Source organism: Zosterops lateralis (assembly GCF_965231275.1).
Source record: "Zosterops lateralis genome assembly, chromosome: 9".
Classification (NCBI taxonomy): Eukaryota; Metazoa; Chordata; class Aves; order Passeriformes; family Zosteropidae; genus Zosterops; species Zosterops lateralis.
Genome location: NC_139769.1, coordinates 29,394,084 through 29,418,742, shown reverse-complemented (window position 1 = coordinate 29,418,742; position 24,659 = coordinate 29,394,084). Strand labels below are relative to the sequence as shown.

Below are 24,659 nucleotides of genomic sequence, written 5' to 3'. Positions count from 1 at the left end.
TACTAAAACTTCATTAGCCTGGAATTAAAGCTGCTGAGATCCTGCGTGGTGGGTAAGAATTACTGGTACTGCTAAACCTCGGCACGGCTGGTGCTTAGAACGCAAAGCCGCTTCGCTGCTCACACCTCCCCGTTCCCAGAGCTGCCCTGAGTATCCAGCTGCCTCTGCCCCTGCCCTGTCCCACGGCTGCTTGGCAAGGGCACAAACCCTCCTGCTCAGCCTGAGGCCAAGGGACAAGCCAGGCTGGGATGGCAGGGAGGTGTGACTCAAGCGGGTGGAAGGAAATCTGCTGTGCAAGAGTGGATTTGTCTCAAAATAGCATCTCATCTCTCGGTGCTGGTGGGCACCTGGGGACCAGGGGTACAAGGCCACACTGCATCTCTGCATGGGTGCTGGACAGGCAGGTTTCCCATCATGCCAGAGCTTTCCCATATCACCCAGTCAGAGAAATATCCCTCTGGCAGGTCGTGTGTGGGGCAGCACAAAGCCCCTCTCTTGTGTGGAAGTTTTGGATCTTATTGAGTGTGTGTGTTTGTGTGTGTGTGAAAAATCACTTCTTCTGAAAGCAGATTGTTTGCTAGGCTTTTTTGATTGAAAAATGTTTATTTCAATCTTGTGACAGAGGGGAAAAAAACTTGCCCTGCTGAGAAATCCAATTTTCTATCAGGAGATTGAAACAAGCCACCCTGCAGCCTGTTCCTCAGCAGTGCCCTGGGTTTCTGCCTGCAGGGCATTGAGATATCTCTCCCTTGTGCCTGGCTTTTGCTTCCTGCCCCTAACAAGGATCCCCAGAGTGGCTGTTAAAGGACAGCACTGGAGGCAAAGCCAGTATTATCCTGAAACAGCAAACTTTGCTGACAGGTTAGAAATCCTTGTGGTTGCTGGGATTGACGCCACTTGGATTAGGCAGGGTGGAGTGTGAGGCAGCCTCCACTGAAACAGGAGCTATGCCTACATCTCCTGCAACCTGGATGTAGCTGTGAACACTTGAGGGACTGGCCTGAGCCCAGGACATTTACTGGGGATGGCCATGTTGTATGTTGGGGTGGTGGTGGGGCAGGACACAAGCTCAGCTGAGCAGGAGAGGGACAGGACACAGCACCACACAGTCAAGTGCTGCTGCGTTGTGCTCCCATCAAACCCTTTGGTCTCTCTTCCCCAGAGCTCAAAACTTGTGGCCTGTGAGAAGGATGTGTAAACATTGGTGCTCAGCTGCCTCTCCTCCTCTAAAAACAGTTCTGCAGTGCCATTAATGTTTGTGCAATAAAACAAATGAGATGTGAAAGGTGGCCAGATAGAAACTACAAGAGTGATCTCTGCTGTTTGTATTCCCCTGCAAGACTGCAGTTGCTTTGTGGGTTTTTTGCTTCAGCAGAACTTACTCTGAATACTAATCTCTTGTTTTCTTTTTCTTTTTTATTTTTAATTGTGAGAAAATAAAAAGGTGTGTGTAAACCTAGGCCACAGCTAATGGGCTAATACAGAATACTGATACTACTGCTTGCAAACCTCCTTGCTCCTGACAGCAGGCAGGTTATCCCTTTGTTCTGCTGTGTGGAGATGCACTCCCAAATGTTAGGTTCCCATTCCCAGGTAAACTTTAAGTGCAGGAGCTGATCTGATGTACCTGCTGCCCATAAAGAGCTGTGCATCCATGTCATGGTGTCCACCTGATACTGCACATCACCAAGTCCTCAGATGCAGAGCAGAAATCGGAGGGAATAAAATCACCTTTTAAAAATAATTTAAAGGTTGTTAATATAAGGGAGAGGAAGAACCCTTTCCCTTGCTTAAACTCTAGCAAGAGATAAATGGATGTGGCAATGTCTGAGAGCAAAGGAAGAAACAGAGCTAACAAGGGTAACCTTTCCTTCTCCTGCAGACGTGATACCTCAGGGCTGACTGCACCTCAGTCAGCATCTTCCTGAGCTGCTGCTGGGTGCTCTGAACAGCCCTGGGATGGCAGATTCCATGCCTTCCCCTTCCAGCATGCTTTGTGCTGAAGGGCAAAATGGGTCCTGGGGTGACCTGGAGGGTGCCAAGTGCCAGAAGGCCCTTGTAGGACACCAAACATCCTAATCTGCTCTTCTCTCTTTCTGTCTTGCTGCATGCCATGCTCCTCATGGTTCATGGTCTCCCTGGGAAGGCAAAGCCTCTTGCTAGCCCTGAGAGCCCTTTCTCTGTCGTGGGGCTAGTGCCAATGACAGGTCTGCAAGCCACCTTCTCCTCCAGCAACGTGTAAGTGCAGACCTCTGGCAAAATTCCTCCCCGTCCATTCTTTTGAGGTGGCTTCGTTTGAGGCTTCCCAGAGCAGACACCCAGAGCAGTGGGTGCTCTATCCTTGCCTCTCCCCAGAACAGCATGAGTTTGGCTGGGGGCTTGCCAGTCAGGGAACTGGGACTGTTCCTGATTCGGAGCACCAGTCACTGGAGGGGGCAGTGCATGTGGCTCTGCCCCAGCCTGGCTGTTTGTTTTTGCTCATTTCTACACATTTCCTGCAGAACTTCGTTGTCGGGAGCGCTGGGCATTAACTGAAGTTGTGGATGCACGTCTGGGGCGCGTCTGGGGCGCGTCTGATGCACTCTGCTGCCCTGGCTGTGAACTTCACTGACTGTGTGCAGCGTGGATTGAGACCCCTCCCCGGGCTCTGTCCTGTGTCCCACCTCTTCTCACCCCATACAGCTTTAGCAACTGGTTAAAGATGCTTTTCGTGTGCTTTGCGTGGCTTTTGTACTCCCTTGGGATGAGAGTTGAGCTTCCAGCCCCGCTGGCCCCAGGAAGGTCCTGGTCCTCCTCAGCCTTGCATTTCCTCGGGGTGACTGCACTCCAGCACCGAAGGCCCCTGGGGTGATTTCGGGAGCACAGCTGGGGCGTGATTTGGTGTGGGATGCGAGTGTGGATGTGGAACTCCTCCGGGCTGGTCCTGTCCCTGGCCAGAGGGACCCCCCGCTGTAACCAACACACCGCGCCGAGTCCCCACTGGTGGAAAAGCGAAGCAGCCCCCTCCTTCCCCGCGATGCTCCTCCCCTTAACAACTTAACCTCTCCCCCTCCTCCCAATTCCCGATCTATACCGGGGCCGCCGTGCATTGATTGGCGCCGGAGCCGGGCGATTATGCTCGCTGGCCGGAGCGCCGGGAATTGGCAGGGAGCCGGGCCAGCGGAGCACGGGAGCCGGCGCTGAGCACGGGAACGGGAGGATGGCCCAGCCCGGGCGGCAGCTGCTGCCGGCGTGAAGCGAGGATGAGCCCCAGGCAGGAGGCAGCTGCCCCGGCACCCTCCGAGAGCCCCCGCTCCTGCAGAGCCATGCCCCGACCCCGGCGGGCTGCGCTGCGCTTCGGGCGGCTTTGAAGTTTAGAGGAGGCAGTTGTGTTGAGAAAGGCGAGCGATGAACTGAAGATTAAACATGTATGGGAATTATCCTCACTTCATTAAGTTTCCTGCGGGCTTTGGCAGTGAGTATTTTACTTGCGTTTGCAATCTGTGCCTTCTGGGTTAGGTGGAGGAATTGATCCCACACTAGCGGCAGGGGTGGGGGTGTAAAGGGAATTTAAAAACGCGTTTAACCCAGCTCAGATGTGGTTGTAACCTACCGTGCCCGTGTGATTGAAGCTGCCCTGTGGTTTTATGTGCTGTGAACTTCTGCGCAGCCAGACCAGGCTGCCTGAGATTTTGCAGGCTTGAGTTAAAGCGCTGCACTCTGCTTTGAAGTTTAGTGGATCATTTGGGAGATGCATGCTTGTGTCTGTGTGTGGTAGCTTGAATCTCTTCATTGTGAGAAGAGGATCAAACCAAGTAAGCATCTTTCCGATTTAATTTTTATTAAGTTGTTGGGGGGGAAGAAATTACTTTTCAAACATGAAACACCCCCCGAGAAAATCTTAAGAGGGCTCTTTCCTTGCCTGGCGGGGCTATCTCCTGCCCTTGTGACACAGATGCACCATAATCGTGTGAAGCCATGTCAGATTAGCCAAGGGAGGCTGCCCGGGGAGCCGGCGAAGGGCTGGGGCTGTGACACTCCTGTGCCCACCGCCCTGAGCCAGCCCTGGCTGCAGGAACCGCAGCTGCTCGTGGGAAATGGACTCTGCAATCACTCGCTCTTGATTTTTTATCTGAAGTTATTCCCCTTGCCCTGACACGGGGGATGTGCAGGGGGGGAAAAGGTTGAGGAGCTGTGGGTTGGAGTGCTTGACTGCACTAGAGGGGCTGGGAGCACCCACCTATGGACTGCTGACAAAAAGTACTGATGGAACTTAAAGTGCATGCATGTGCAAAGTCTTAGTACCTCTGGAAAACTCTTTAAGTTGTTCCCAGCCCTTCAAGGTGGATAAATTCCTTCAGGATTTGCTCTGGAGGCCCCCAGGCTGTGTACATCAGCCTGTTATTTCTCTGCTGGAGAAGCAGTTCGTGCAGACATCGGATTGCACGTGGGATGTTCCCAATATGTGTGGTTTTTTTTTCCCTCTCCTTTTTTCACCCGATGCTCACCTCTGGTAATTCTCCAACTCCAGAAAAGTCATTGGTATTGCATCAAGTTATCCTCAAATTTCACAAGCGCTTAACTTTCCAAAATACCTTTTTAGGCTGTTTCTGCAGAAAAGGGATGGCTCGTTGGAAGAATCTATTGCTCACTGGTGGTTTTAAAGACTCAGCAAAGACAAGCTGAACTCTCTCCTATTGCTGCAACAAGAACAAAACAATGAAAGTGTTATTTGTGTTTAATTTATTTCTATTACAAATTTGCAATGAACCAAAAGAAAAGTGACGTTCAAGCTGATCTTCATAGGAACCAGGCAGAGATCCCTGTAGGGACAAGGGTCACAACACTCAGCAGAGCCTTTGGGAGATTTCTAGGAGAGGAAATTGGTAATAGGAGCAGAGGGATTTCTGTTCCACTGAAACAGGCGAAGGGACTGTTCTCCAACGGTTCTGTATATTGGGAGTTTAACTTCCATTTAAAGTATTAAACTGGGGTTTTAACCTGCTTCCAACTTGGTATTAGAAACAGAGGTGTTTTCTGTATGTGAATGGCTGACAGAGATGCAAAAGCATTGGCCAAATTTTGTTTGGGGTGCTTTAAAACAGTCCCTTTGTCCTGTCCTATGCTCCCTGGGTGGAGTTTACCATGCTCCCCTCAGAGCCAGAGGACTTCCATGTCCCTGAGGCTGCTTGGAGATGTGGCAGCTCCCTCTCCTTAGGTGTCTGTGCCTGCGGAGGGGGATTTCTGGCTGGCTGAGAATGCAGTGGCTGTTTTGGTCAGACAGCTTTAGGGCCTGTGCGCTGTGTGAGAGGGCAGCCAGGCTTTGGAGGAGGAGAGATGGTGGTGACCACGGGTGGAAGGGATCTTCCACTGCCTTGGGTCCTCACCACGAAGCCAGTGCAGGCAGTGTGTGTCTCCATCAGGCCCACGAGGTGTTTGTGGTGTTTACTGCTCCCCCATCCTTTGAATAGACAAAACTCTTCCTGGACATGCATTAGGGGAACATCAGGATGCCTAGGCAGTGTCCACACTAAGCTGTCAGTTTGTAGCATTCATTGCACTCTGTTGCTGGAGGGCAAAGTTAAGGTGAGGCAGGTTCTGCTGTTCAGCATGTCTGGATCTTCTTGCATTCAGATTTCCTTTAGCTCTGAAATTCTGGGCTTCAATTTCAGCATAATGGCAAAAAAACCCCAAAAAAACCCCACCAAAACAAAAACAAAACAAACCACAAACAAACAAACAAACAAAAAAAACCAAACAAACAAAAAAACCAAAAACAAAAACAAAAACAAAAACCACCACAAAATACCAACCAAAAAGATGTCTACTTGCTTTGCTTTCAGGTAGCTGTTACATCTGCTTTAGCTTAATTTTATCTGTATTCACGTTAGAAACAAGGGACATGTTTTTGATGTATAACTCTCATCTTAAAGATCTGAATAGCACCACCAAATTTGTCTGACAAAGTACATCCACAACTTGGTCATAGGTACATGATTTGTGATGAGAAAAGGACAATCAGACTCCAAGGTGTCACAGATGAGTTTGTAGAATAGCAGGGGAAATATTCGAATGAGTCACTTGTAGACACCTAAAGAAAGGGATGTGTGCTAAGGCTGGGCTACAGGAGCAAAGAAAGGCCTTAAAAATGTGTTTTTATTCTCCAGAAGGATGCATTTCACCTAGAGCCCAGCTCCCAGGGCAAGAAAAGATGCTGTGCTGGCTGTCCTCTCTCTCTGACTCTCTGGCACCGTTGGTTGAGGACAAGAACCAACTTGGCTCCTCCACAAAGTCTCTTTTATTAGTACTCATGTAACTTGGCCTGTGGCCACACCACCTCCGGCTGCAATCTTGTCAGCTCTCCCAAGCAAAGCGGGGTTAGGCCAGGTCGTTTGGGGGATAGGGAGAGGAAAACCCAGATTGTGCCTGGAGTGGCTCTGCTGCCTGCCTGCCTGCCTGGCACCTTTTTCACATGTGATGGTCCCAGATTTTGTGACCTGCAGGATGATTTATTCCCTGGATGTCATGGCTTGCTGTGTGCATTCCTCTGACTGTGGATGTGAGGATGGAAAAGAGCCCTTTGACCTAGCAATGGTGTGAGAAAATCCAGTGACTGGGAAACTCCTGCATCTAGGAAATTTTAAACTTTGTAAAAATTTTTCTTTTGAAGCAGGAGATGCTTGCCTTCAATTGCCTGAGGCAACCACAGGTCCTGCAGTCAGTGGGGTCCATTCTCTTGGGGACAGTAGCCTCTCCATAAGTTCAAAGACAACTGTAGGAATTTGTGCAGGTTTTTTCCTGGTGGCTGCTGGCCAAGTGAGAAATCTGATCAAACAAGCACAGAAAAACCCTTCAGGTCTCAAATTCAACAACTTTTTCCTTTTTTTTTGGGGACGAGGAACTTTATCCAATTCTTGTGTGTTACTGTGGTCACCAGGGAGATGTGATACCTTGTTAGGGTGAGTAAATTTGGCTTCCGGTTCTTTTTTAATTATTTGATGTGTAGTTGCTAAAGGAGTCTTTCCCTGGTGCAGGCTCAGCAGCAGATTCTATTTTGAGGTCTTGGCCTGATTTGACTGAAATTGGACAGTGGGTCAATAGCTTAGTATGTCCAAGGACATTTGGACACAACATACAGCTTCTTTTGGCCAGGTTTTGGGTGGCCCCTGTTTGCAAGGGAGGCACAGGAGCATTACCAGAGAAGAGAGGAAGCAGCTCTTCCCAGCAACTGGAGAGCTGAGAGAAACTTTCTGCTGCCCTGTTGGAGAAACCTCTGCTCCCATATGTGCCACTACAGCTCCTGAAAGTTTTGCTCCTTGTTTTTAGTGGTCAGGGAAGGCTGCATTATTTATTGACTCAGAGTTGAGCAGGAAGATAGAAACACAGAGGTTACTGGACCTTAAAAGCAAGGCAAACCCACTATCTCACTAATATCCCTCTGTGGGATATTAGCATGGCAGTTTGTACTGTCTGTGGGAATCTGCTTGGACAGTTAAAAATATCACCAGAAAGGGAAGGGGGGTTTGGTTCATCTTTTATGTATTAAACAAAAACAACTTCTGCAGTCATAGCAGCAAAACTTTGCTTGGTTCCAGTTATGATGGGTATCCTGCTACATAACTGCAGCCAGTTTCAGGAGTGTTTCTCACAGGTATTTCCCTTTCAAGGTCGTCCCCAAGGACGAGCTGTTTGCCAGGCTGCACCTCCCACGCACACTCGTGCTCCTCTCCTGAAACCAGCTCTTCCCTGCCTGTCTCTTCGCACTTCTCCATGCTTTCTGATCTGCAGAGGATGAAGTATCTGCAAAGTCATTTGTCAGGCAAAGCAACTCACACCTTTAAATGTTTGTGCTACTGAAGTGACCCTTTTCTCTGAGGCCTTGGGAGCATAAGTGTTTTTCATTATTTGATGACCTCCAGCTTTTGATTCTCTCTGATATTAAAAAGGAAACTCAATGTTGAGAGTGTCATCACCTCTAGGCTTGCCAGGGATCTTCAAGGATTGTTTTAGGCCTTAGTTGAGGTCAGACCCTGGTGCTGAATGTGGGTATTTCTCTCAAGGCTTTGCTGGGTGCTGAAGCTGAAGGGGCATAAGCCAAAACAAACTCACAGCTTGTGGTGGTCAAGCAGGGAGTGTGTGCAGTGCTTGAACATTTCTGGTCTCTGCATTTTGATTCTTTTTTCTGCTCAAGTGTAACTGCTGGAGCTGATGCTTGCTGCCATTATTTGTGTGAAAATCAAGACAGTTTTATTGGTTGCAGCCTGGTTCCTTCTCTTCCCATTGCCTTCACCAAGGTGTTTGGGGTCAGTTGTGCACTCTTGCAAAAGAGAAGTCTTTGTTTCCACATCTTCCTCAGCTTTACCTGTGAAGTGCTTGGAGCACAGAGGTGCATCCAAAGTGCCTTTATCAAGCTCACATTGGTTTAGTTTTGCTGTGTTAGCCCAGACGTGGCTGTTAAGAATTGGTGTGGTGGACCTGGAGCTTTTGTGCTCTGCAGGTGCATCTGTTGGACACCTACACATCTGCTGTGATGTAGATGGTGGTGTTCTACTCCTGATTTATGAGGCTATTCATGCAAGTTTCCTATCCCTGGATTAGGATTTTGCTAAAGTGAAGATGAAAACACAGCTGGAAGTCAAGTATCAAGGCTTTGTGTGCTTGCTCAGCTTCAGTAGCCGGTGGGTGAAGGTAATGCTGGTGCTTATGTCCTCAAGGCAGCATTTTCAAAATGCAGAGAACCGGGTGTTTCTTGGGGTCTTTCTTTATTTTTCTTAATGTCAGCAGGGATGCCTAAGCTGACATTGGATATGATCCTTATTCTGAAAGCTGAAGCAACACTATGGACACTGTATCTGTGTGTGCTTGCACTTCCAGCTGCTCTCTGCCACAAACGATGCTGTGATTTGCAGAGCCACTTTGAAACAGTGAAGCACCCAGAAGCAAGTTCTTTCTTCTTAAGCTTTGCATCCTTCAAAGAGAAGGCTGGAGTTTGTGTTTCTGTTGGATGCAGCTTCTGGAGAGTTGATGAAGGCACTGGGTTCTCTGGGCGGTGCATGTTTGCAAGAGATACTGGAAAATCCACACAGTCCTCCTGTCCTCTCTTCCCCTGCTCCTCCAGGAAAGAAATAAATACAAAATCAAACTTCCCTGGACTTGGACCTGTCCACACATTAATGTGGAGAAGGGAAACAGGGAAGAAAGACAAAGAGCCCCACTGGTGGATCAGAAATAAGCCAATGATGGATATGGAGTAGGTGGCGAGAAGCAGCACCGAACCCTGATGCTCAGTGCAGGTCCCAGCTGGCCTTCCCCAGCTGGTGTGGGGACATGGCCAGCGTGGTTAGTGCCCTGTGCTGGGGGCATCCCCGGCCCTGCTGTCACCTCTCATTACCTGATGGACACACTGCAGGCCTGTGGAAATGTCACCTGTGCCCAGTGCTGCTGTGTAGGCGGGGGTGGATGGCTGTGGCTGGTGTGCAGGACTGAGTCCTGTCTCCCCAGCCCACCCTGCTCCATCCCAGAGCTGCTTCCTTGTTACAGGGCAGCTCGTCTCCAGCCCTGTCCCATTGCCATTTGTCTGTCCCTAAAATAATGGGAGAAAATACCTTGAGTAAAGCTGTTCCATCCCGGTGAACCCAAGACCTTTCTGGGTTCTGCTGGGAGATGTGGGACACAGACCACATTTTCTTGCAGGTCATTTAATTTAATTATTTTCCTTCAAAACTTGGCTGTTTGCACAGTCCAAACCTCCGTGGCTTCTTTGAACTGAAACAAGTTTGAGCGTATTCAGCTGAGCAGATAATTAACCCCAGGGTCAAGGATGCTTTGGCATGGCTCTTCCTGCACACCTTTCAGCCATGAAAATTGTTCCTCTCACAACTGATAGTCTGCTAACAGTCATTTCTTATATTCCTCTCGGAGCCCTCTAGCCTGAAAATGAGAAGCTGAGAGGAGGATTTTCCCCCAGGTGCAGGGGAATACTTTTCTGAGGAAATGACTTAGCAGAGTTATCCCAGAAGGGGACTGGAAGTCAAAGTTTTTTGTTGTTTGTAGGCTTTTTGTTGTTGTTGTGCTTTTCTAAGTGGGGGCTTTGTTCCAATCTGTAACAGATGGATAAAGTTGTTGTTTGGTAAGTGGAAAGTTAACACTGCTGGATTTGACCAAGGGGTTTGTCAGAGCCTTGGCAGGACAGTGTGGCCAGGCACTGTAGAAACAAACATGTTAACTCTGGTTAACTCTGGCCCTGGCAAAGCCTGGCTTTACACCTCTGTGCTCTCCAGCAGGTATTTTCATTTCTCCATCCATCTCCACCGCCAAACACTCCTTCATGCATTCACACTTCCTCTTGGGTATCTCACTGCTGGGATAACAGAGGTACAAACCCTATAGGTTTCCTCGCTTTGACCTTTGGTCACATCCTAGGGCATGGTCTGGGGGATTCCTCTGGGCATAGCCCTGAAACATTTGCCCCTTTGCAGGGGTATGAGGGGCTTGCACTGGCCAGCAGCCTCTGTGTGAAAGCCTTGCTCTGGGTCCTTATGGAACTCAGAGCCTCTCTAATGGAGAACGTTAGCAGTGACAGCCTTTCTGTAAGTCTGGCATAAAAGCAAACAGTTAACTCTCCTGGGTGTCTTTTCTTATTGGTTTAAATCTTCTGCGTGATACTTTCAAAATATGCCCTTTTCTGTGTTAATGGAAAGGGATGAAGAATCATTCTTCTGCTTGGCTGTCCTGGTGTGATAGATCTCTGCCCAATATCCCCTGCAATGACTTATTTTCCAAGCTGAGGAATCCTCAAAGGCAATGTTGTTTACCTAGTTATTTAAAGAGGCGTAAAAGCAAATTCTTTCTAGGTCTGTGCTACAGTTGCTGGGGAGGAGTGTGTGTGTTATGGTACCACAGGTGATGAAAAATGCATTTGCTTTTCTCTGAAGCTGATAATGGCTCGAGTCAGGATGGTCTTCTTAAGCCCCAAGAAACATCTGAGGTGCCTGTGTGAGCTGAGTTCTTACTTGGGTAAGGGGGGTCCAGGCAAACAGCACATCTTCTGCCCAGTGCTAAAGGCATTGTGTCCCTGGGATGAAGGACTTGAGCACTTGGAAGCCATTCCAAGGTAGGGATTTTGCTGTCTGCTATCAGAAAGCAGGCTGTGTGTCTCCCTGGTGGAGCAGGGGGATGTGGGGTGGCTGTGGCAGCAGGCAGGAGCCCTGGCCCTGCCTCCAGACCGCCTCGCTGCCCCCAAGGCTTCTGCTGTTGTCATTGAGCCGCTTCCTCTTGCTGCACATCGCTTTCCCACTGGGAGAATTGATCCAAAAAGCCAAAGCAAGAATTGACAAAGACCTTTTCTCCCCCTCCCTCTGCAGAATTAAGTCTGAAGTGGGTTGATAACAGCAGATCGAGTCCTCCTTGACTCTGACAAATGTCTTTAATGTTATTCAGCAAGCTGACCTTTTCCCGTCTTTATTGTGCATCTTCCCTTTGAATCAGATTTGATTGTTACTTCAGGTAGAATAACAAACACTGTCACGTAAATAACTTTGCAATAATGTTAAAAGGAGGAAAAAACCACAAACAAACAAAACACCAAAGCGCTGCCTCACTTGCAAATGCAATGGGAGAACATATCCTCTGTGCCAGCCATGAAAAACCAGCTGTGTGACCTTCCCACACAACATCTTTGCCTTGCTTCTCCGGGGAGTGATCTCCTGTGTTGAAAAACCAACAGAGAAATAATGGTTCACAGAAATGTTAATGACAGCTAATGCTAACTAGGGCTGGTAAATTCTAAGGGAGGGAGAAAAGGTCATGTAAATTCTTAAAATGCACCTAGACACACAACCCATTGGGACTAGTGGGCATTTGATGCCTAGATACCCTCTGAATACTTGTGACTGGTCTTACAGAAGACAGTATTTAGGCCTTGGTTTGGCTGTTCAGCCTTAGAGTCTGCCCTGAAGTGGCAATGATCAGAGTTATATTGTTTTTCTGCACCACCTCTTCCTCAGCAGGGTTCAGGGGCAGACTGATCTCATAGGGCTACTGAGAGGCTCAGCTTGGTGATGTGCACTGCAGCTCTTCAGCATGGAGGGAGGAAACCCTCTGTCCTTGCAGCTGTGAGAGTGCCCTGGCACATCTGTGTGCCCCAAGCCTCTGCTCTGGCTTGTACAAATGAGGAAAAAGAAAGGACAGTTTGTTTTGTGGCTGCCTTGTCCTGAAACTTGCATTGCTGGCATGTCATGAGCTATTCCTGTGTTGCTTCAGCTGCTGTGGAAGATGCTGTCATCCAGCTTTGAGACTGAACACGTGAAATGGCTCCATGGAGACACATATGGGTGGGAAGGGGGAAAACTAAGCCGTGGGGGCACAAGGCCGGAGCCATCCCAAGGAGCAGAGGTGCTTCATGAGATATGTGGAACATGCAGAGCTGCCAGCCTGGCTGGTGGGAATTTTAGGGTTTCAGGAGTGAGCTGTCTCTAGAGCTAGCTTGGACAAAGGAGATGGGACCTCAGGGAAGAGCTCAGAGAAAACCAGCCTGAGGCAGGCAGGCAGGCAGTGGTGCCTTGCTCCAAGTCTGCTGAGGCCCTGGAGCAAAGAAGGAATATTTTGTTATTAAACATTATCTTCCCGTTAAGTTTTGTTGCCGTACTTAACTCACTTTCCTGTGCTACAACCCACATTTTGTTCTTTTCCCTTTACAGCATGATTTGCTGGTTGTTTTTGGGGCTGGACTGGCATTTTCAGCTGACACAGCCGAGGCCAGGCCGCCGATGTCTGTACACTCCGTGCGCTTCATCTCTCTGCTTCTCCCTGCAGATTCCCCCGTGCACGCCGGCTCCACGTCCGTGAGCCTGTCCTCAGGCCTTCCCACGGGGAATCCAGTGGAGGGGCCCCACAGCTACCTCGAGCCCCCCGCCAATGCCTCGCGGGCGCTGCCATCGCCCATGAACGCCCTGGGCTCCCCGGTGAATGCCCTGGGCCCACCCTACAGGGTCATCGCCTCCTCCCTGGGCTCGCACCCCGTGGCTCTGTCCTCCGCCCCTGGCATGAATTTCGTGACACACGCCAGCCCACAGGTGGGGATGTGCAGGCTTTCTTTGCTGCATTTGGGTGTGCAGGGTGGGTGAAGTCCCAAAACTTGAGAGAGAGGGTTGGCTCGGGGGGAGTTTGGCCACTCAGGGAGCTCAGGTGCAAAGGACATCTTCTAGCACATGAATCTGCACAAATCTGCCTTGCACAGACACACAGGCCACACCAGTTTTAAAATACCCTACAGGATAAGGGAAGAGAGCTAATTTCCAGCTCTGTTCTCGCTGTGGGTGCAGTCCAGCTGCCCTCTGCTCTGTCTGTTGCAGTGTATAATTACTGTACATGGAAACAGACAGGATAGCCAAGGGCTGCAGCACGTGAAACATTGCCCTTCCTCCTGCAAAAGCATATCTGCTTTGTTTCATTATCTGGAAAGGAGGCAGACTTTCTAGGGAGAGACAAATGTTAATACTAAATGCCAGCCACCTACTGTGTTGCATATAAAGTTGGCCTGAAGCAAAATGAAGCACTCCCATCTTTACTGCCTGTGCTTACGTGGGTGCTGAGGTTTCCCTTGTACACAGGGGGGAGGCCCAGATGTTAGGGCTGGGACCCTTCCAGGGTGGCTCTGTGGGATGGGGACATGCTGTTCCAAAAGCCTGGCATCACCTCCTGCATTTCTGGTGGCAGTGTGGAATTTTGACAGAGAGCTGAAATGTTTTGGACGTCCAGATCTAAGTGAAAATTCTACCTCTTAGGAATAGGATTTTGTGTTTTATTAGTGGGACCTGTAGGTAGGAAGTGCTCAGAGGTCTCATGGCTCCTGCTGAGGAAAAAGCAAGATGGTCCCTGAGCCCTCTGTGTCCCATACCCTGCTGCTACTCCTTGGAATGCCTGAAGCTCTTCTTAGCACCTGGAAGGCTGGGAGAGGATGGTATAGGGAGGCCCCTGAAGAGCTCTGAAAGAGGATGAAATTTGGCTTACCTTTTCCCAGCATCCTCAACTCCTGTGTGGGCCCCATCTGTCAGCAGTGGGAATGCTGGAGAATCCCTCTTCCCCTTGCACCACCCAGGTGTTCCCCATGGATCTGATGGTATTTGGGCCCGTGGCACCAAGGACAAGATGGTCGGACAGGAAATTGGGGCACTATTGGCTGGTTGGAAGCCTTTCCTTTGGGATTGGGGATGCTCTGGGAAGTGGTTTCCCCAGCCTGGGCACCACGCCAAGTTCCCAGATCTGAGGAGAGGGTTCCATTTGTGTTGCCTCTAATGCAAGAAGACAGCTGGGCCCTGGGGATTCAGCAGGGAGGCAGCTAATGGATTTGGGTTCAAGCAGTTGTCCCAGATATCATACATGATTGCACTTAACCTGCAGGAGTCAAGCTCTAAGGACACTGATGGCTAAAACTGCCCTGTGTGTCCCCCTCCCATATATCCCCACTCCCTTTTATAGTTTCAAAGTGCAGACAGGAAGGAAGAAAAGGTGGTACCTGAGCAACATTTTAAACCATAAAAAGTTCCTCCTGGCTCAGCATTTTGCCAAGATGATGGACACTTGTGGGGGCGAGGGGTTTATTTCTCCTTTCCTTGGCCTGGATTTTGAAGCATAAGGATTTACAGTTGCCAGTGCCTGGTTTGAGTCTCTGCTGGGGACATCAAACCTCTGTTCCTCTGGGCAATTTTTCCCCAATACACTTGTATTTTGTAGTGGAGCAAAGCAACTTGGCTCCTGATTTTTGCTGGAAAAATTTTATGTCCTATGTTATTAAAACCTTTGAAGCTTTGAAAATGAAGGGACAGCAGTGAGGGAAGATGAGAACAGGCTTCACATTTTTATATTTCTAATGACAGGTCAAAAAATTCCAGTGGGATGACCCCTTGCTCTTTACTGAAGTTTACTGTGCAAATTACAACTTCTTTGTGGGAAATGTGCAGTTTCTTGGAGCAAATGGAGAACTTTCAGCAAGATGCATGAAATCTACTGTTTTAAATGTTACAGAGATTGGACTGAGGGCTCGAGCTGGGTCTTCATCCAAACCCTTGTTTTCTATCCCTGCTTCTGCCTTCTTGCTAGAAAGAAGCATTTGAGCTGATAAATTGGCATGACTGTTCCAAACAAACTCAGGGGTGGAACAACCATCCCCAGCCCTCAACCCACGACCTTGGGGAAGGTGATTTGATGTTGGAAGACAGATAGAGGTAAAGGCAATCCTGCCTCCGATATATTGCAGTGTGTTAATTACCAAAGAGTTGGGAACAGCCTTGCCCTCACAGCTATGGGTGTGATAAAATAGTGAGTTAGTTGGTAGTCAGTCAGTTGGGGTTTGCTGGTTGTGCTGTGAGGAGGAAGGGACAGGAGGTTGTGTGGGGGATAGACAGGGTTAGGTAGCTGAGCTGGAACTGCAGAAGGACGAAAGACTCAGAGCTGTGGGGAGTTGCCCATAGGATTGCTACATAGAAAAAGGTATGAAAGATGTCTAGGTAACAAGATGCTGATGCTTGAAGCCCTCTGAAGTTTTATTGCAGCATTCTGAGTGTTGTGGCCATCTCAAATCCGACGATTTGATGGTGGGCTTGAAGAGACATTGGTCTGCCCAGACAGGATGTGCTCAATGGCCCTTAATCCTCCCTGCCCTGCCTGACGTGGCTCCAAAGCAAACAGCAATAAAACCAAGCCCTGGGCAACATCAGGCTTTGGTCTCTAATCGATGTGGGTTTGTAACCTTTAACCTCAGCAGCCACGAGCAGCTCCTGAGGATCTCAGCTGGGGGCTCTGCATCCTTTCCCCTGCACCTCACAGCTGCTGATTCGTAGATGCTCAGCCCAATCCTTTATTTATTTATTTATAATCTGGTAACCCCGAATCTGCCACCTGTGATAGTGTTTGGGAACTTAAGTCCCAGAGAGTCACCAGCTGGCCATATTTTCATGTATATATGCAGATATTGTGAGCCAGGGAAGTTAACCCACTAAATTTTATTTATTCTTTATATTTTAAACACCATTACAGCTTCCCTAGCCATGCAGCAGTGCAGGTTTGGTTGTAACAAACCACCTGGCTGCAAAGATCTTTACTAAGCTGTCAGTGCTTGCAGCTGGCAGCAGCCAGTGATCAGCATCCTCTAATGAAGCAGGCAGGATCCCACCAGCCCCATGGCTTGGAGGCTGTAACTGAGCAGCTGAGGTTACTGCCTGCCCTTCTCCAGCTCAGCTTAGTCCTGGCTTTGGTTACAACATCAGGCAATAGGTACTTTAGTGTCTGTTTGAACCCCTCCTGCTGGATTCAGCAGAGGATGTCTGCCTGCCCATGGCAGCCCCATGGATTTGCTGGGGTTAAGCTTGTGGGACAAGCCCAGAAGGAGCAGCAAGGGAAGGATCAGCTCCATTTGGGGATGGTTTAATTGAGATGTGAGTCTCTCCCTTCAAACCTATCTTGTGGTTTCTGCTTCTGCAGCTCAATGTCCTGAACAGTGTCAGCAGCTCGGAGGATGTAAAGCCCTTGCCGGGTCTCCCGGGGATGGGGAACATGAATTATCCATCCACAAGTCCAGGATCCCTAGCCAAACACATCTGTGCCATCTGTGGGGACAGGTCCTCAGGTAGGAGGTTTTCTTTCTTGGGGAAGGCTTTGTGCAGTGAGAACTCTCCTGGTGCTCTGAAGAAAGGCTTGGTTAACACTCAACAGTGTGGAGGCTCGCTGGGGCCATACTGGCATTGCAGCATCCTGGCTGGGTCTGGCTGGCTGTATTGCAGATTGGTGCCCCAAAGTGAGCAAACCTAAACACTGTGCTCTTCTCCCTTGTGTGTATAATCTCATTTTACCTTCTGTCCCTGTTTACCACAGGTAGATCTGTCAAAATCCCTGTGTTCCCATTCACCAGTGCTTTGTGTTAGCTGGGTTCTGGCAGTCTGTCAGACAAAACTTGTCTGGGTTTTGTCTAGTACCCCAGTGAGCCTTGCAAACCCTCTCCATCTCAGTGCACCCCGTTCGCGGGCTGTGGCTGTTCTGCAGCTGAGCTGCTCCACATCACTCCACTGGGATGCAGCCCCTCCTTATCACAGGAAAACAGTGGTCCTGTGGTTTGACTGCTGCTGGTCACTATTGCTGCTAAGACTCACTGAAGCCATTTCAGGCTGATACCCTGCAGCCAGTTTTTTTCCACCTTTGGATTTGGTTTGAGCTCCTCCACGCTGGAAGGAAAGGCAAATACCTGCCTGCCCAACAATCCCCTTGCCTCCCCAGGGAAGCACTACGGGGTGTACAGCTGTGAGGGCTGCAAGGGCTTCTTCAAGAGGACGATCCGGAAGGATCTGATCTACACTTGCCGAGATAACAAGGATTGTCTCATCGACAAGCGCCAACGCAACCGCTGCCAGTACTGCCGCTATCAGAAGTGCCTCGCCATGGGGATGAAGAGGGAAGGTAGGACTGCTGGGGTTGCTGAAAGCAATGGGATTGGAGAAATTTTCTTTCATTCGTTAGGATAATTCAGGCTCTTTGTGACTCTCCATGGCTGGTGCATTCCAAAGACCCATACTGAGAGCATCAGGGTATTTTGGATCTTGTTACATAAAGGAAATGAGAATCGTAGTTTAGGTTGGAAAAGACTTTAAAGCTCAAGTCAAACCATTGGCCCAGCAATGCAGATTCCACCACTAAACCCTGTCCCTAAGTGCCACATCTACCTGTCCTCTAAATACAGATAGATGTATTTACCAGGTAGATGAATTTACCATCCCAGGTACCCCTCTGGGATGGTGACTTGGCCACCTCCCTGAGCAGACTGTTCCCATGTTTGACAACCCCTTCTGTGAAGAATTTTTTCCTCATGAGGAGAGGGGCTAATAAGGGAAGAGACTGATGGGGAAGCTGTAACAATGTATTTTTCTGCTCACCTAAAGGCAAACACTGGTGACTATTGAAGCTTTTAACTGATTTTGACCCAGCCTTGCCTCTAGTTAGTGACCCTTAATGTCTTGGACCCCTTGGAAACCTGTAAACCTCTGCTGGGGCCAGCACCCAGCAGTGAGGGGTCCTGCAGCCTTCTTGTGTCCTTTGTGAAGAGCTGCTTCCTTTTTTTTTTTTGTTTTTGATTTGCTGACTTCATTTGTCACCACCTAATTCATGTACTGGAGGATAAGGGTGAATGATTTATTTCCATCTCTTATTTTATAGTTCTCTATCATTTCCACTGTAGCCTCACCTGCTGATCTGGATTGTCTCCCAAATTATACTAACAGATGCAAGGTCAGGAAGTGACAACCAACACAGCATTTAAGCTCATTTTTCCTAAGATAAAGTAAGAGAGCTGCCCTCAGGGTTGAATGCTAGCAGGGAGTGTAGCTGTCCCTTTTGGAGGCCATGCTGATCCCCTGTGAACATGCAGACTACTCCCTGTGCAGGAGCTCAGGGAAGCAGCTGTAACACTGGGCATGAGCTGATCCTTGTCCTGTAGCATCACCAAAGCTGTGCTGCCTCAAGCTCATAGGGCAGCAGGGGACTGCAAAATGCCAGGCTGGAATCAAAAACTTAATCCCAGGCATAGCAGCTCCCTCTTCCAGCCAGGTGCAAAGTGGTTCAGAGGACTGGGGTGTTAACACAACTTCTTTTGCAGAGAGTGAAAATTTAAACCCCAGGATCCTGGTGCATCCTGTGGGAGTCTGGCTGCAGCAATCACAGGGGCTTTTTGGGAACTGCAGAAACTGGGGACAGAGTGCAGCTTGATTTCAGGAGCTGAGTGATGGGACTGGTATTTCCTTGCCATGTTCTTTCTTCCAGTAAGATTTTGGTGACTTCAGAAACATGGCTTTTCCTGTCCATTACTCTGAAGAGGACAAATGTTCCCCTCAGCTGGTTGGCATATATTTTTGTCCTGTGTTGCCCTCCCTCACAAGCACCAGACTGGATGCCCTACTGATCCATCTCCTTGGGTGCTGCCACTTCTCCCCAGCAGTGAACTAACCAAATATAATGCCTGCTGGTCACTCCTTTTCTTAAGCAGGATTGTTGCATTTCCCTTTGGGATTTCTCAAAAAAAAAAAAAGTGTACCCAGGACTCTGGTTGCACACAAGGGTTGGTTCTACACTAACACAGGTCCTACACCAACCTGGGAGTTAATAACTGAACTTTGGAGAGAAGGTCATGATTCTGTGCCTTCAGTCAGGAGCTATTTTGGAAAACATACAGAGAGGGGAGAAGGGAGTGAAGGTGTTGGGGTACTGATGTAGAAGGAACTTTCTGTTGGGGAGGATTAGGACAAGAGGTGGTAGAGGGAGAGGTGACACCAGGGCTGGACCAGACTGGGTCGGATTTTGCTCAGGAGTGGGACAAGCAGCATGTGTGAATCCAGCTGGGGGTTTGGGACTGTCTAGCCCTGCTGCTGGATGCTTTGACTGCTGTGGGATTGTTGGAAGCATACTGTTGGAAGCATGCTGAGAGCACGAAACTACCTGTATGTGAGTGCTGGGTCCCTCCTGCCTCCTCCAGCATCAAGTGATAGCCGAGTCCAGGCTGCCACCTGGAGGTATCAGCTCCTCTTCCCTTTATTATGGAGCTTCCCACTTTGGAAATCCCAATCTTTTGTCAGATTTGGAGGCTAGTGGTCTAGCAGCAACCCCAGCCTAGTGGTAGGCAGCAACCTCGGAGCTCTTGGTGTGGGCACAACCGTTTTAATGGGTGTACATCTGAAATACCATTTTATTTTCTGCTCTCCCCCTCCTGAGGGGGTTTCTCATCCCCTCTGTGAGCAGGTGAGTGCTGTGTGGGTGCAGAGAGCCGTGTTTGTGTCCCCTAGCTGTGCAGGAGGAGAGGCAGAGGAGCAGGGAGCGCAGTGAGAACGAGGCCGAGTCCACGAGCAGTGGCAGTGAGGACATGCCCGTGGAGAGGATCCTGGAAGCTGAGCTGGCAGTGGAGCCCAAAACGGAGGCGTACAGTGATGTGGGCACAGAGACCTCGGTAAGAGCCACTGGCATCACCTGCAGCCAGAGATGAGGGGCTGTGAGCAGACAAACGCCCTATGAAATTCCATCCAAAATCCCCCTCACCAAATCCACTCAAAAAATTTCTCCCAAAAAATTCCCCCAAAAATCTCCCCCAAAGTTCTGCAGGAAATGCCCTGAAATTCCATGAGAAAACCACCACAACATTCCACCAAAATCCTCCCCAAATGCCATCAAAATTCCCCCACCAAATTCCACAGGAAACCTCCCCAAATTCTCTCCCAAATCACTCAAATTCCCCCCAAATTGCCTCTCAAATCTCTCCCCAAATTTCCACAATTCCCTCCCCAAATTCTGCAGAACTCTCTTCCCAAATTTCCCCAGAATCCCCCCAAAATCCCTTTCCAAATTTCCCCAATTCCCTCACCAAATTACTCCCAAATTCCGCACGCCCCCCCCCCCCCCCCCCCCCCCCCCGCCCCCCAAATCCCTCCCCAGAAATCCCACAAAACCCTCAAATTCCCAAAGGGACTTCCAGGACCCGGGATTTTGCTCCACACCACCTAAAAATCACCAACAGTTTTTCTTTTGGAGCTGCTCTGAATGACGACCAGAAAATAGCCTATATTTTATTTTCCAAGCATTTTTTTCCATGTCTCCTTTAGTTTCAATGAGCTGACAGGGAAATAGATGCTGGAGAGTCTGAGCCCTGTGCTGGCTTTCACACATGAACACTTCTTGTCTGCCCCTGTGGCCAAGACCAGGGTAGAGCTGGACACAGCAGGTTTACTGCTGTGGTTTTACTGGTGTGGATAAAACCGCTGCTCATTCCCATTCAGGGGCTGCTCCCTGGCTTTTGGATATGCCTGGGGGACCAGCTGGCCACAAGGGACTTGCTTTGCAAAGGACAACAAGCAAACAGAAAAGTCTAGCAATCAGCTGGATGCCTTAGAATTTTAGCTTTTGTATTTTTCAAATCCTGTACTGCTTTAGTGTACAACTCTGAACTCCATATAGAGTATTGGCTACTCTCTTCACATTTTGGTCAGACAAAACAATCCCTTTAGGCCTGAAACTCAAGGACACCTCACTGTCTCAGGCCCCAGAGATGTAAACAACAGTGAACTGGGGGAGCAAAATGGGGGAATGTGACTTCATTACCTGAAGCTGTAATTGGAGGATTAACCCCTGAAATGAACCATAAACCAAATGAACCAAAACTTGTATCTGTCTGAAAAACTCCTGACCATTGTCCATCTTGGGTGTAGCCCCTCTGGGAGGCTGTGAACCTATTGGAAGCCTTTAATAAATATCCATTTTTATTCTCTTAATCTTGTCTAGGCTCTGTTCTAGATAGCCAGTCCAAGGCATCAAGCTGACTTGGCTGGCTGCAAGAGGGGGTAGTGGTAACAAATATCTGCTCTTCCCAACAGCCAGAGATTACTGGCAACCTTCTTCCAGCCCGGCTGAGATTATTGGCAGTTTGAGTGTTGGACTTGTGGCATTGAGTATCATTAACTCCATACCATGTGCAGCACAGATTGTGATTATCAACGTTTTTTCACTGATGAATTCTCTTTCTCTCTGCTCTTTTCCTCTTGATTCCCCTCTTTGTTAGACAAATGACCCTGTCACCAACATCTGCCATGCTGCTGACAAGCAGCTCTTCACACTCGTCGAGTGGGCCAAGCGCATCCCGCACTTCTCCGACCTGACACTGGAAGACCAAGTCATTCTCCTCCGGGCAGGTAGTGTCCCCTCCCTGGGGCTGTCCCTGCTGCCCCTGGCCCCTCTCTGGGCTGTGTGCAGCACCAGCCAGGCTGGATGGGGAATGTGCAATCCTCAGCCAATCAATTCCTGCATCTCACGTTCTGAGAAGTTGGCAGAGGTTGTGGATGGGGCAATAGAATCTGTGGTTTGTAAAGGGATTGGAGTTACTAGGAATATGTTTCTTAGGAAGAAAACCAGAATATTCTCCCACTTTCTTTTTTTGTAATTTTTTTTTCCCTTTGAGCCAATTTCTGCTCCTTGCTTGCTGCTGGTCCAGGGTCATAGAACCATAGAGTATCCTGAGTAGGAGGGAAGCTGCAATGATCATCAAAGCCCAACTCCTGGCCCTGCCCAGAACAATCCCTAGAATCACACCATTTGTCTGAGAGCATTTTCCAAATATTTCCAAGGGATAGGCCACCCCTTGCAGTGTTGGCAAGGGGTGCAGCTGGTACCTGAGGTGCCAACTCTCCTCTGAGTTTAGTCTAAGGCCAGCAGGGAGAAACCAGCCTTGCTGCTCCATGTGTGACTGGTTTTTGGCCAGACTGCCTCACGTGTCCTGCACTCCTGTGCTTGCAGGCTGGAATGAGCTGCTCATTGCCTCCTTCTCCCATCGCTCCGTGTCGGTGCAGGATGGGATCCTCCTGGCCACGGGTCTGCACGTGCACCGCAGCAGTGCCCACAGTGCTGGTGTGGGCTCCATCTTCGACAGGTACCTGCTGCTCTCACCCCCCAGCAGGGGTGGCCAGACTGGCTCTGCCTTCCCCTCTGAATGGGAAACGTGTCCTGAAGGGGGACTAGAGCAAATCCTTTGTGGTTTGGGGAAGAAGTAGCTTGGAATGAGCAGGGGATGTTTGGTTGGCTTAATAAACAGGAATGGGGTAAAAGCACAGTGGGAAGGGATTTGCAGGTGCAGAAGCAGATGTTGGGTTGGATGTGCAGGGGGAGGAATGCTCCTCTCTTGAGAGTTTACTGTAGCTGTATCTAGGCCTAATACTGCTCACCAAGAGCTTTAGATGGCAAAGCCTTAAACCCCAAATTGCTTGTGTAACAACTGCACACATGTTGTCCCTGCCATGCCTGCTCCCTGCCTGGCAGGACACTGCCTCACCACTCTTTACACACCTCACACGTGTAAGGACAGTGCCTGTTTTGCACTACACATTAAAAAGTGGCGAAAACCCATGTGGTTTTCCTTGAGTGAGTGCAAATTGTGAGGGCTGCATGCTGAACAAAGTGAGAACAGGAGCAAATTTGATGCTCAGGTCCCTGGATGTTGCTGATGCACTTCTAGAACAGCGGTGTGGGGAATGGCTGTGCCTCAAAGATGCCTCTCTTCCTGCAGAGAAGAACTGAGGATCTTTCCAGTGCAGGTCCCAGATGCTTTTCAGTGGAGAAACTGGTCTCTGATTGTCTGCTCACCCATGTCCTCCACACGCAGGGTTTTGACAGAGCTGGTGTCCAAAATGAAAGACATGCAGATGGATAAGTCAGAGCTGGGCTGCCTCCGAGCCATTGTCCTGTTTAACCCAGGTAAGCCCAAGGCTGGGGACAGTCCCAGGTGACAAGCACTCCCTCTGGGTCACAGCAGGTCACTGTGACAGTGAGCTTCAGGGCTGCAGACAGATTTCATGCTTTGGGTTGGAAGGTTCCTCGAGGATCATGTCATTCCAACCTCCTGCAATGGGCAGGGACATTCCCAGTAGGGCAAGATTTGTCCCAGTCCCTGGATACACGATTAAAGAGAGCAAGAGTCCTCTCCTGCCCATGCACACCGTGTAAGGACCCCCTCTGCAGAGATCCTTTCCCCACCTGTCTTTTCTCCCTTGAGCAGATGCCAAGGGTTTGTCCAGCCCCTCGGAGGTGGAATCGCTGAGGGAGAAGGTCTATGCCACGCTGGAAGCCTACACGAAGCAGAAATACCCTGAGCAGCCAGGGCGGTGAGTGCCCCGGCAAGGCAGTGTGATACCCGCCCTGCAGAGAGGAGACTGGGGCTGTCCTGGCTCTGCCCGAGCCACAGGGCCCAAATCCCGAGCTTTTAGGGTGCCGTTCAGATGGAATTTTGTTGCTTTCCAATCCAATCCTACCCTCTGCTGGCCGAGCTCTCTAAGCGCCGGCTGCTGGGTCGGTCCCTACCACTGCCCGCAGAATCTTCTGCTGTTTTTGGCTCTGGCTGGCACCACAGACACTGTAAGTGGGCTGTGGGCAGGGGGAACAGGGAACAGGCTGCCGGCTGCACCCCCTTCCAGCTGCTCCTCCAAACGGGAAGCAGTGACTGGCAGCTGAGGGGCCGCACACCCTCTTGATCTGTCTTTTTGAAGACAGATTTAAATGGTACCTTGGAGGTGTAAGTCTTGCAAGGTGTTAAGATGTTCAGATCTTGGTGGAAGAATCTGAATGTATATCTCTTTTTTTCTCTTTTTTTCTCTTTTAAGTTTTAAAAATATGAAATTCTGTTTTGGAAAGTGCATATTCCCTCCACACAAGTCAACAAATTATCTTGAAATTTTAAGGGAATCTAAATCTGAGAATGCCCCAAAGCAATTTTTTTGGGGAGAATTTGGGCTGGTGCAGGCCTGGAAATAGGTGGAAAAGGGCAGCCAGTGCCTCCCTTGTGCCTCTGACTCTGGTCTTTCTCAGGTTTGCCAAACTCCTCCTGCGCCTGCCGGCGCTGCGATCCATCGGGCTGAAGTGCCTGGAGCACCTCTTCTTCTTCAAGCTGATTGGAGACACCCCCATCGACACCTTCCTCATGGAGATGCTGGAGACACCCCTGCAGGTCACTTGAGGGTGTGGCCCCTATCTGGCCAGCCCCTGGCCCCCCGTGCCCCTGCACAGCCTCCTGCCCCTCTGCTCTGAGCCTGTGAGAGCTCCAGGGATGTCCTTCGCCCTCCGCTGCTCCTCGGTGGGATTGTCGTGGTTTTGTACAGCTGTAAATCGCCCCC

At 49.6% G+C, this 24,659-nt stretch overlaps 1 protein-coding gene across 3 annotated transcripts in view; it reads left to right on the top strand.

The window, feature by feature from the left end:
* RXRG (retinoid X receptor gamma) overlaps positions 1-24,502 on the top strand; it is a gene marked incomplete at both ends in the record, with an annotated part of 36,412 nt that extends 11,910 nt beyond the window's left edge. The window contains 10 exons of one of the 3 annotated variants that reach the window (XM_083867083.1): positions 3,305-3,454; positions 12,793-13,052; positions 16,459-16,603; positions 17,248-17,427; positions 19,800-19,960; positions 21,563-21,692; positions 22,294-22,426; positions 23,156-23,247; positions 23,549-23,654; positions 24,355-24,502. In XM_083867083.1, the coding sequence (XP_083723209.1) occupies positions 3,406-3,454; positions 12,793-13,052; positions 16,459-16,603; positions 17,248-17,427; positions 19,800-19,960; positions 21,563-21,692; positions 22,294-22,426; positions 23,156-23,247; positions 23,549-23,654; positions 24,355-24,502 (1,404 nt within the window). Of the gene's footprint in view, positions 1-3,304; positions 3,455-12,792; positions 13,053-16,458; positions 16,604-17,247; positions 17,428-19,799; positions 19,961-21,562; positions 21,693-22,293; positions 22,427-23,155; positions 23,248-23,548; positions 23,655-24,354 lie in introns of those variants that run through there. The other 2 variants (XM_083867082.1, XM_083867084.1) reach the window with 2 other exon arrangements.
* Between the last annotated feature and the right edge of the window lie 157 nt (positions 24,503-24,659).